The 12,777-nt window shown below is 46.6% G+C and overlaps 1 protein-coding gene across 1 annotated transcript; it reads left to right on the forward strand.

Annotated features, from left to right (window-relative positions):
• Positions 1 to 2,141: 2,141 nt before the first annotated feature.
• Positions 2,142 to 7,333, forward strand: LOC123489741 (zinc finger protein ZFPM2-like; the record flags this gene model as incomplete). Its single annotated transcript, XM_045220160.1, is given in 5 exon segments — positions 2,142 to 2,348; positions 3,052 to 3,276; positions 3,734 to 5,605; positions 5,608 to 5,990; positions 5,993 to 7,333. Coding segments are annotated over 5 exon segments (2,981 nt in total), but the record flags the coding sequence as incomplete, so codon positions are not given.
• Positions 7,334 to 12,777: the final 5,444 nt, after the last annotated feature.

Genomic DNA, 12,777 nt, shown 5'->3' on the forward strand with positions numbered 1-12,777 from the left:
ATTAGCAGTGGAAGGCTTGCAGTAATTCAGAGCACCTTTAACTGAAATTGTATTCAAAGACAGTGAAAATGTAGACAAGTAAGTCGTGAGTTCAGTATCAGAGTATTTCTTTCCATTCTCTTTGTTAACCGAGCACCTGTGAAGTGGAATCTCTACCCGAGTTGAAACTTTTGGTGGCAAGTAGCGACGATCTGCCCCCCCACCTCCCCCTCCATTATGGCTGCTCGCTGGCAGTTAGTATCTACCTTGATGGTAACTCTGTCAGACGGCGGAGGAGTTTTGTTACTTTAATTAGGAGATAAAAATTCAAAGGGCCTCTCCAGGCTGTGTGTGGTGAGACAGAATCAAAACCAGCACTCAAGTGGAGGGACCTGAAGTGTGTCTCTCATCACGGGAGATTGGCCAGCAGATAGGCACTATTCTTTAAAGGAGCTAGTGCTGCCTGCTGCCTGCCACTCACACACACACACGGATGCATACACACACACGGCTTTCCTTGCACACAGAAATGGGACTTTAAAAGACTGCGTATTTTACTACAGCTTGCTTCACTCCTCTGACACATTTGTAATAGTCTCCTGAGTGGCGCAGTGGTCTAAGGCACTGCATCGCAGTGCTAGCTGTGTCACTAGAGATCCTGGTTCGAATCCAGGCTCTGTCGTAGCCGGCCGCGACCGGGAGACCCATGGGGTGGTGCACAATTGGCCCAGGGTAGGGGAGGGAATGGCCGGCAGGGATGTAGAGCATGGCGTTTGCAACGCCAGGGTTGTGGGTTCGATTCCCACGGGGGGTATAAAAAATAATGTATGCACTAACTGTAAGTCGCTCTGGATAAGAGCGTCTGCTAAATGACTAAAATGTAAATGTAATAGTGTTTAATTTCTAGTGCTGTTTGACTGAAATGTAATGAAAAGGTTGGGAAATGTGTTAATGGGAGTAGCGAGGTTATGACCAGCGTCAGGTGGGAGGTGGAATGCCGTGGAAGGTGTACCAGACAGGAGTGATATATCCTCGGATTGGTGTGGAAGTTAGGTGTCATAACAATCAATCCATCATGTAATTTCATAGTAACTACAACAGTTATTCTTCAGCTTTCCTCCCTAGGGTTGGGAGAGACTGGGTTGTTTTTAAGAGAAGAGAGCCTCACTTGAATACTCTGCCTACACTGACCTTTAAAACGAGTGATTTATACATTTTGTGTAAACATTTGTAATCAGTGTCTCTCTAAAGTGTGGAGGATGGATCTATGAGTGGGGTGCAGTTAGTCTTCTGTTCTACCCTTCATACCTCTCCCCTCTCTTCTGCAAGGTCCCCTTATTTCCACAACAGCTGGACTCAAATTACAGGTCCTCTCTCATCCTGACGCTGCTCTGTCGGAGTGTTTGCACATCTTTGAAAGCTAACAGCGTGCCCTAATTAATTGTCCAGCTTTTCTCTGAAACAATGTCCTAATTCTGCCATTTAGCGTGAGCGTATCATCGTTTGTTGTTATCGCCCCAGACAGATTTTTGTAAATAGTTATATTAAAAACTTTAATCTCTTCAAGGGAAAATGAAGTGCAGCTGAAAACCCTGTCATGTGCAGGAGATAAATATTATCTAAGCTAAAAAACCTTCCTCCCCTCCCTTCGTCTCTCTCTCTCCCATCCTAACTTAATGAATATGTTCAGAAGATTTTACCGGAGTGTTTCATCCCTAAACACAACAATCTAATAGTGTGTAGAGGACCTGTTTCAGGTTGATACTATATTACTGAAGTGTACAGTATAGCTCCAATGTGTAGACCTACTAGAATTTACCCCAATGGAGTATGACGTTTCTTACTGCTACTTTAACCAAAGTATGACATTGTAATTTGACACTTTAGTCATTATATTGTCATTATTATTAAGTCATTATAACATTTCCCTCTGGATGAAATTCCATACCCTCTGAACTCCAGAGTTTGGAGTCACCTATAGCCAAACCACTCAGGGTGAAACATCAATAATAATATTATATAATACTGTCCCCAGAGGGAATCGAACCAATGAACTAAGCCACACAGGCTAACACTACCATGCTCTACCAACGGAGTCTCACAGGATAAAAACAAATTTTTCAGCATGCATTAATTCAGTGTTCCCCTTCTGTCTGTTCCAGGTGGCCAGCTGTGGTGCACCACCACTAAGAACATCATGGAGGGCGAGGAGCTAGTGGCGTTCGCCGTGGACTTTGACTCCCGTCTACAGGCCATCAGCCACATGTCTCTGAGCGAGGGGATGTACCCGGCCAGACTGCTGGACACCATCCAGCTCCTGCCTCAGCAGGCTGCCATGGCCTCCATACTGCCCACTGCCATCGTCAACAGTGAGTGTGTTACAATATACTCCATGACTAGTCTGTACTGTAGTCTCACCTAGGGCTGCGTTTGAAATGGCACCCTATTCCCCATGTAGTCCACTACTTTTGGCCAAAACTTTAAGTAGTGCACTATAGGAAAGAGGGTGCAGGCTCTGGACAAAGGGATTGCACTATATAGGGAATAGGGTGCCATTTTGGACATAGCCCTAATAAACAAGAAATGTCTGTCTGTCCGTCTATGGGCTGTAGATTAACCCAGATGAGTCTGTGTTAAGAGCGGTTGAGATAAGAGCTGTCGACCTTCAGTTTGGGTTCACGTAAACACAGGCGAGCCTCCCACTAACCTGTTAATTGCAAAATACAAGCTTCATGCAAATAGTGCATTTGTTTACTTAATAAGGGCTATCTGGGTTCAGCTCGACAGGGAGGCTGCTCTGCTGCAGGCAGATGGTCCAGTGTTTCAGTTGTCCTTGAGAAAGGGCACCAACCTAGTGGTATCAACACAGTCCTATCACAGGCTTGGGTATTACAGTGTTTTCACATGGCTTTGAGTATCAAATCAGAGCTATAAAGAGAAAGAAACGTGTGTGTGTTGTACGTGCATACGTGTGCATGTTGTTGTGTGTGCATGTGCAAGAACTGTACACTGACATTCTACCCTGACGCTCTACCCTGACATTCTACCCTGTGTTTTACCCTCTCTCTACAGAGGACATCTTCCCATGTAAGGCGTGTGGGATCTGGTACCGCAGTGAGAGGAACCTGCAGGCCCACCTGATGTACTACTGCAGTGGCAGGCAGAGGGAGCCAGAGAGCCAGGGGGAGGAGAATGACAACGGACCCCACCAGACCCCCAGCATCTGCCCCTTCCCACAGTGCAACAAGAGCTTCACCAGTGCCAGGGCCCTGGAAATGCACCTGAGCACGCACAGCAGTGAGTAGAGATGTACTGGTAGTACTGTTAGTATAGTAGTTTAGATTTATTTTAGCTGTCATTCAGTTGTAAGTATCTCACCATTGAGTAAATGTAATCCTATTTATTATTTAATTATGTTGAGTAGTACAGAACAGTATAACTTTAATATTTTTCAGTCATTTTAGTATTCGGTTTTGTAATGAAAAGTATTGCTTGACATTAAGACAATCTCAGTTTCACATTAGTCAGGTAAAATAATTGGCAAAGTGAACTACTACTCTTAGCTCCAGAAATATACACGTTCCACTGTCAGCTTATGCAGTTGACAGTTTAGCTTTCAGCCCACCCAAAATCAGGAGGGTTTGGAGTAAGCTTGGCATAATGCATCAGTTTTTGATCGTAGCCGTAGTTAACATTAAGGCAGAGTGGGAAGGCGAAGAGGAATCTCAACAGTGTCCTTTTATCTCCCTAACAGGTGTCAAAATGGAAGAGACGCTCCCCCCTGGCACCAGCTTGAAATGCACAATCTGTAACTACACGGCGGATTCTCTTATTACATTCCAACATCACATCCTCTCTCACCTGTCACAGGCAGCCTTCAGATGCAATCACTGCCATATCAGCTTCCAGAACCACAGGGAACTCTTGCAGCATCAGGACTTACACAGCCACCATGGCCACGGCGGTGGCAGCAAACTTCACAGGGAGAGCGACAGTGAGCACTCCCCCAGGGGGGCGGAGGAAGCGCTGCAGCAGGCAGCGGCCCGCGTCGAGTTGGCCAACCGGAAGGAAGCCCTCCAGAGTCCCAAAGGAAGTCTCAGCAAGGACGCCACCACCGACAGCGAGCTGGAGAAGGCTGAGAAAAAGCCCATGCTGTCAGGGCAGAAGGACAGTGGCCACCCTGGCAGTAAGGCCAGCTTCTCTTACACCCGGATCAAGTCTGAGCCCTCCAGCCCCCGCCTGGCCTCCTCTCCCGTTCAGCATAACATGGGCCCCACCTTCCCCATGGGGCCCTTCCTGTCCCAGTTCGCTTTCTCCCAGGACATTTCTGTCGTCCCGCAGGCTTCTGAGATTCTGGCTAAAATGTCAGAGCTGGTGCACCGGAGGCTACGCCACGGAGGGAACACGGGCTACCCTCCTGTGATCTACAGCCCCCTCATGAACAAAGGGGCCACGTGTTTCGAATGCAATATCACCTTCAACAACCTGGACAACTACCTGGTCCACAAAAAGCACTACTGTAACAGCCGCTGGCAGCACATGGCCAAGTCGGCTGACTTCTCTAGCGTCTCAGACAAGGCCGTGAGCCCCAACAGTGGCCATAGCTCAGTCAGTATGCTCACGGGATGCCACCCGTCTGAGGTGACCGACAGCCACCTGATGCAGTCGGCCTGTTTGTCAGTCAACTCTCAAAGTGTTCTGGACATGATCAATGCAGGAGCGGCAGTGAAAGGCCCTGGCCCAGAGAAGGAGCTCCCAGGCCAGGTGAAGAAGGTCTCCACCACCCCGACCGGCGTGGAGGAGAGGCTGAACGGGAAGCAGCAGGCGGTGGAGGGGAAGAGCCCCACCAACACGCCTCTGGTGGAGACTGACGTCAACGACCCCAACCAGACTTCCTGTGCGGCATGCAATATCACCTTTAGCCGCCACGAGACCTACATGGTCCACAAGCAGTACTATTGTGCTACGCGTCACGACCCCCCCATGAAACGCATGTCCGCCAACAAGGTTCCCTCCATGCAGAGGACCATGAGGACCCGCAAACGCAGGAAGATGTACGAGATGTGTCTCCCAGACCAGGACCCGAGAGGACCCTCCATTGGGCAGCCAGGGTTCCTGGGGGTCCCTCCAATGGAGAACCCCTGTACGTCCCAGGAGGCAGTGGAGAGCCTGGTCGACCGCTTTCACCCTCGCTGTGACGTCTTCCCAGGGATGGTCCCCAAACACCTGGAGGCTTCCCTCACCGTCACCAAGTCTATCATGGCCCCCAACCGCAATACCACTATGGACCAGCAGGAGCTGGACGCACCCATCGATCTCAGCAAAAAGTGCTCGCCTATCCCCAATGACAAGACATCACCCAACTCCCCCAAAAGACTGTTGGACTATCACGAATGTACAGTGTGCAAGATCAGTTTTAACAAAGTGGAGAACTACCTAGCGCATAAACAGAACTTTTGTCCTGTGACAACAGCCACAGCCACCCAGCAGCACGGTGGTGAGACCATGTTCCCAGACGTGGTGAAGAGTGAAGGCAGTAATCCTGATGATGCCTACAATAAGAGCCCCGGGAAATGTGAGAAGAACGGCAACGATAAAATGATTGTGCAGAACGGGGGTGGAATGTTCCCCCTAACATGGGCCCAGTGCCAGGTCTCAAGCCCTTCAGCGAGGCTCAGCTCATCCCGACTAAAGACGAGAACATGTTTCTGCCCCACTGCCTTTATCCCGGCGCAATAAAGAAGATGAAAGGTGCCGAGCAAATATCGCCCTACTTTGGGATAAAGCCGACCGATTACGTGGCCGGCGGACTGGTCATGCAGGGAGAGAGAGAGGTGAGCAGCGAGCAGGAGCCGAGCACTAATGGAGGGGGACCAGAGACGGGGAGAGAGCAGCCTGCTGCCAACGGCTGCCCACTCCCCAGCAAAGAGCCACTGCCCCTGCTGCCCAAAAACAGGGGCATGGTGATAGTCAACGGTGGGCACAAGCCAGAGGAGCGCTCGGGCTCGGGACCGTCCCACCCAGCCAGGATAACCAATCCCACAATCCCCAGCAGCAAGACAGCCACCCCTCACCCACGTGGGGCGCGGAGAACCCGTCCGACTCCAACGAGAACGTGTCGCCCGCGTCCAAGTCTCCGACCGAGGAGGCGGTGCCCACGGTGACAAAGGGTGTGAATGGGTCGTCCCAGGCTGCGGGCAGCGGGAAGTACTGCCGCCTCTGTGACATCCAGTTCAACAACCTATCAAACTTTATTACCCATAAGAAGTTTTACTGTTCGTCACATGCTGCGGAGCATGTGAAATGAACTAGTTCCTGTTTAGTTTCGGTCCCTTCCCACTCCCCTTTTTTCTGTTTGGGTACACTGTCGTGTCTGGACTGGTGCATCACTCACGCAGTTCTAAACGCTGCTTGTGGACAATCAAGAGAAGCTTCTTCTTCGTCATTTTAAGACTTCACTGCAAATCATTGGTTAAAAAAGTAAAAAATGAACAAATGAATCCAGAGTAATATTGGTGCCACTTTCACATTTATTTATTTTACAATCAGTATTAATTGTAGTGATCTTAATTTAAAATTCAAATGAAATTTATATCAGAGTTGTTTGTAATGTTATTGTATAGTCATTCTTGTGTAGCACACACATTGTTTACACTGTAATGTAGGCTCAATGAAACAATAGAATACAAATGAGATGCATTTTAGACACAAAATAGCTACTGAAGCACTTGTCTAGTCTTATTTGCGGTAACAGTTTTTGTATATGCCTAAGTGTCATTTGCAGCTTTGCTATTCATGACTCTGATTGTTGGCCTTAACCCGCCCTTGGTGGGATAGCCAGGCACAGTCCAGCTGCATCTTCTGTTTTGGCATACACTTGGCTTAGCATGTATGTGGCTGTGTCCCAGTCTCCTTTCTTTAACTCAGACGTGGATGTTTTCAGGAGGGTGGCAACATTCTTGTATAGTACACGTATTTCTGTTTGCTGAACTACACTTTGGTCTCCCTTTTTAAAATTTGCTCTCGATGCAATACTTTGTAAATGAGGGAACATTACTGAAAGCAGTATTATGAGAGGGGGACTGCATATATTATTTGAAACCCATAGAAAAAAATGTAATTGTACAAGAATTACATTTATTGCTGTTGATGATGGACAAGATGGGTTGGGAGGTTGGTTGATGGGGGTTACTGATGTAAAAGAATCATTCCAATGTCCTAATTATGGGAGAAAAAAGTTTCTTAAAAAACGTTGTTGCTATGCATGTATATGGATGGAATACAATTCCAGAACTGTTGGAAATAATTTTTATTTTGATGTGGTGTCATAATTAAACTTAAATCCTCAGGATAATCCAATGATGTTTGGTCTTTTCTTTCAAAGCTACAACACAGTCCCAGGTAGTGGATGTGTACATTAGATATAAAGGGACAGAGTGCTCTATTCAATCCGCATTGTGAAATTCAGCTTTACAGCGTGAATCAAATTTAAAGTCAATGTTCCCGCTTTAAGCGGAGCCGGCATTCTAGGTAAACGCTGCATATGTCGGCTCAATCGGAAATTACTTTTACATTATTTCGTGGAATCGTAACGCTTCAGCTTTACAGATTGAATAGATCCCAGTGGTAGAGTTAACACACAGATACAAATTCAGAAAACTATTATTTATTTACAAACATTAAGGCAAACTGTCTGATATTTGCACTTGTAATAAAGTATACAAAAAGTAAATAAATCGATTGAAACCGGTTTCATGTGTGGACATACACATGTCAAGTATATTCCAGTCAATAATCATTCCTGAAAAAAAGAAACAAGGAACCTCTGTGACATACCACTCAGTTGACTTCAGATGACTTCATCTTGCAGTTGGTGTAATTGAGACATTTGGCAGCAGAATCGGTGAGTCACTGGCACAGAATTAGAACCTTAAAATTAGAGCACTTGAACTAGATGTATTCTATAGATCTATGTGGTCATTGGCTCGGCTGTTTGGACTGCCGTTGGGACACCAGCTTCCACAGGTGTTTGCTAACAACAGACGGTCTCTTGTAGATCATCCTGCGGTCCCCTCCTTTAACATGGATCTGGTTGGCTGAGGGGTAAGTCTGCTCCAGGAACGTCTTCTGAAGCTGGGCCACCACCTGATATGGAAGCACATACAGTCAAATGTTCATTTGAGTTAGTTTGAGGGCCCTGTGAGAAACAGTCAATATGCATCATCCCAATTCCATCCATCCCCTTTCTCCCCGAAGTGTGCACTGTTCAGTCCCCCTGAACTAGTGCAGGCATCGGCTAAGATGGCGCCGACGAATGGCGCATCGCCTCGAGCTTCTACAAAACATTGCAGGCTTCTACTTTTTCTAGTGTTTTTCTTAAAATGTTCTCACTCAGTTTGTTTTGTGCATTACTTCATACCCCCCAGGTAAAACGATTGGAATATGAATCGCTGGGTAGTCACCGTCCACCTGACCTTCCTAAATTCCCGGAGACGGCGGAACAATGGTCTAGCGCTGGGTTGCCTGGGAGTCCTACCGGAGAGTAGGAACTAAAGACAGCGATGGAGAGGCAGACGTGGGGGTGTCTTAGTGAGATTGAGACGCTGGGTGACCCGTCCTCCATTACCCAGCGTACTACTCGCCAATGTTCCATCATTAGTGAATAAACTTGACAAACTCAGAGCGAGGATCTCCTTCCAGAGGGACATCAGATTCTGCAACATCCTCTGTTTTTCTGAGACCTGGCTTTCCTCTGACTTCCAAACAGATTCTATACAACCAGCGGGTTTTACAGTTCATCGAGCGAATAGGAAGAGGGCTCACTCTGGCAAGAACAAAAGGCGGAGGGCTCTGCTTTATGACCAATAACAAGTAGTGCGACGGGGAACAGGTACAGGAACTTCCGAGCTTCTGCTCTCCTGACTTGGAATACTTGGTCATCAAATGTCACCCTTTTTACCTTCCGAGAGTTTTCAGGGATTATCGCTACTTCTGTGTACATCCCGCCCCAAGCCGACACCAAAAAAGCTCTCAAAGATCTTCATTGGACCCTGAATAAACTGGAGACCGCGTACCCGGAGGCAGCGTTCATTGTCGCAGAGAACTTTAACAAAACTAATTTGAGAACCGTGCTCCCGAATTACTATCAACACATTGACTGTCCAACTCGCGGATATTCTACGCTGTAGCACTGCTACACGCCTTTTCAACACGGGTATAAGGCCATCTTCCGTCCTCCTTTCGGCAAATCAGACCATGACTCCATTTTGCTCTTCCCCACCTACAAACACAGACTCAATAGGAAAGTTCCGATGGTCAGGTCTGTCCAACGCTGGTCTGAAAAAAAACATATTGTTAACATATATTGTAAAGTGGTTATCCCACTGGCTATAAGGTGAATGCACCAATTTGTAAGTCGCTCTGGATAAGAGTATCTGCTGACGTAAATGTAAATGTCTGACCAATCAGAATCCATGCTTCAAGACTGTTTTGATCACGTGGACTGGAATATGTTCCGATGCTGTTCAGCTCGGCCTTCAATACCATAGTGCCCTCTGAGCTCTCCACAAATCTCACAGCCCTGGGACTTAACTCCTCCACACTGATCCTCAACATGGGGGCCCCACAAGGGTGCATCCTCAGTCCCCTTCTGTACTCCCTGTATACCCACGATTGCGTGGCCTCACACAGTTCCAACTCCATCATCAAGTTTGCTGACGACACGACAGTAGTAGGCCTGATTACCAACAAGTACACAATTCTGGGTGAAGATTGAGAAGTGGAATTGGGCTAGCCACTAGACAGACTAATGGAGGGAGGAAGGTTGTACACTACTCACTTGGTTTAGATGAGCTGGAATTTGCTCATCAAAAGAATCCCCAATGATCACACTCACAGAGGTCCTACTGGAGAGGGGTTTGAATTTAGAGATTTCCCTGAAAAACAATCAAAACATTACATACAAATCTCAAAACAAGTTTGCTTTTACACTTGCTTTACCTACTGTAGTGTATATCCAAAATTATTGTGTGATGACAGCTTTATAACATTCACTATGTTGGTCTCACCTGACTTGAGAAGCACTTTCATTCAGGAAGAAATGTTCATCTACAGCACTGCTCTGGTGGGCTGGGTTACTGAGGAAGTACTTCTGAGAACACATAAAGACATATAATAATATTGGACAATGGCCTGAAAGTAAGTGTGTGTGTGAGTGTGTGTGCGCACGCATTATAACCTTAACTTGTCTCCAAACCTTTCTCTTTCCCACAATTTAAGCAAAATGACTCACTTGATGTCCTTATCTCCTTGGTAACAACTGTAATATTTCAAAAGCTGAAATAAGTCCATCATCTATGTTGCCATCAGAAAAGTGGGTTCCAGGAAATAGAACCAAGATATTTTAACTAACAGTTCAGACTTTAACCTGGAGCAGTTTTCCACCTTTCCTCTCTCCCTCTCTCTTCTCCCTCTGAGGAACGATCGTTACTCTACCACTAGCTCCATCATGTGGCTATGTTACAGATTGTTCTCTAACACAACAAGGTAAGGTTGGACCATCACACCTGGACATCTCCTCCTGCCCAATAACAGAGTATGGAATTTCATTTGTGGTGTCACCAGGTATATTGAGGCACATAAAAATCACACATTCAAATGCATGGTTTAAAAATAAGACATTGAGAACATAAGAGCTGTTGACCTGATCCCAGATATGTTAATTTGGTCTTTAAGACGGACCTGACGCCTTATGAGGTTTTCAGCAATATTCCAGTCAGACTCACCTGTCTCTGTATGAGGTCTTCAGCGATGTTGTCCCCCATGAATGCGGGCTTTAGCAGCCCCAGAATGATGAGGATGCGGCTGATGCCTGTGGCAGCTGAGAATTGCATGGCCTGGAGGGATGGCACCAGCTGACTGTACCTATAGATACAGAACACAACAACATGTGACTGTAACTATAGAGACACAGAACAACAACAACATGTGACTAACTATAGACACACAGAACACAATAACATGTGACTGTAACTATAGAGACACAGAACACAATAACATGTGACTAACTATAGAGACACAGAACACAATAACGTGACTGTAACTATAGAGACACAGAACACAACAATGGCAATTTGAATGCAGAGATAACGTGACGAGATCCTGAAGGCCCGTTGTCGTGCCATTCATCTGCCGCCATCACCTCATGTTTCAGCATGATAATGCACGCCCCATGTCGCAAGGATCTGTACACAATTCCTGGAAGCTGAAAATGTCCCTGTTCTTCCATGGCCTGCATACTCAACAGACATGTCACCCATTGAGCAAGTTTGGGATGCCCTGGATCGACAGTGTGTTCCAGTTTCCGCCAATATCCAGCAACTTCGCACAGCCATTGAAGAGGAGTGGGACAACATTCCACAGGCCACAATCAACAGCCTGATCAACTCTATGCGAATGAGATGTCACGCTGCATCTGGTCACACCAGATACTGACTGGTTTTCTGATCCATGCCCTACCTTTTTTTAAAGGTATCTGTGACCAACAGATCCATATCTGTATTCCCAGTCATGTGAAATCCATAGATTAGGGCCTAATGAATTTATTTCAATTGACTGATTTCCTTATATGAACTGTAAACTCAGTAGAATTGTTGCGTTTATATTTTTGTTCAGTGTAATTGCATGCCTCTTCCTTTAACAGACTAGAATTTAAATGGATTTCCAATCCTGATATTAAATGATCGACAAATGCAATGTTTCAATACTGACAAGAGTATGGTTATAGAACAATGCATGGAGTATGATTATAGAACAGCCCTAGGCTAGGCTGTGTTTCACTGTTCTTTAGGCCAGCAGCAATAAGCCCTCTAAACTGAGAGATTGCAGGGGAGAGATGAGGGCTAGGAAAGTCCCTTGACCTTAGTTTCACCTACAACATCATAGCGATGTGTTTATTCTGAACAATCTTGGTTACAACAGTGTGACATATAGACAATGTCGCGTTGGTCTAAAAAAACGGACCTATTGGGAACATCCATCATAAATATAATATTAATAAATATGTATCTTCAGCCAAAATCCCAAACTTTCTCTAACAGGCGTTTTGACAGGAGAGAATGAGAGATATGTTTTTGGGGCAAATGAGGAGAGCTTTGCTGGGATTTTGTAACTCAGGAGGGCCAATCGGTCTCGGCTCACTGGTGCTTTGAATTGGCTGGTCTCAGCCTGCAGAGCCCAATCAATAGTGGCGTCCGCCTCACAGCTGCCAGTGCTCAGCCCCCCTCCTCTAGTGTTCAGCCCACCCATCCACTTTGCTCAGACCACCCACAGCCCTAAGCCCTTGCCCTCAGTTCACCCTCAGCCAACCCACCCCACAGCTCTGACCCTCACAGCTATCCCTACAACGCTCCCCCAACTGCTAGGCCCACAGCCCCAAGACACAGCCCTAAGCCCCAGGCCTCAGCCCACCCCACAGTGCTAGTCAGGCCCACAGCCTCCAGCCAGGCCCCAACCTAGAGTGCACACCCCCCGACCCAAAGTGCTCACCCCACAGCCTTCACCTCAAGTCGACATTGGCTTGTTATTTCCCATATGTGTTGAGATATCAAGCTTTGTCAAAGGATGTACATCCTGATAAGGCTATAACCTGATGTCTAGATGAGGCTATAACCTGATGTCTAGATGAGACTATAACCTGATGTCTAGATGAGGCTATAACCTGATGTCTAGATGAGACTATAACCTGATGTCTAGATGAGACTATAACCTGATGTCTAGATGAGACTATAACCTGATGTC

This window comes from Coregonus clupeaformis, unplaced genomic scaffold, assembly GCF_020615455.1.
Source record: "Coregonus clupeaformis isolate EN_2021a unplaced genomic scaffold, ASM2061545v1 scaf3253, whole genome shotgun sequence".
Lineage (NCBI taxonomy): Eukaryota > Metazoa > Chordata > Actinopteri > Salmoniformes > Salmonidae > Coregonus > Coregonus clupeaformis.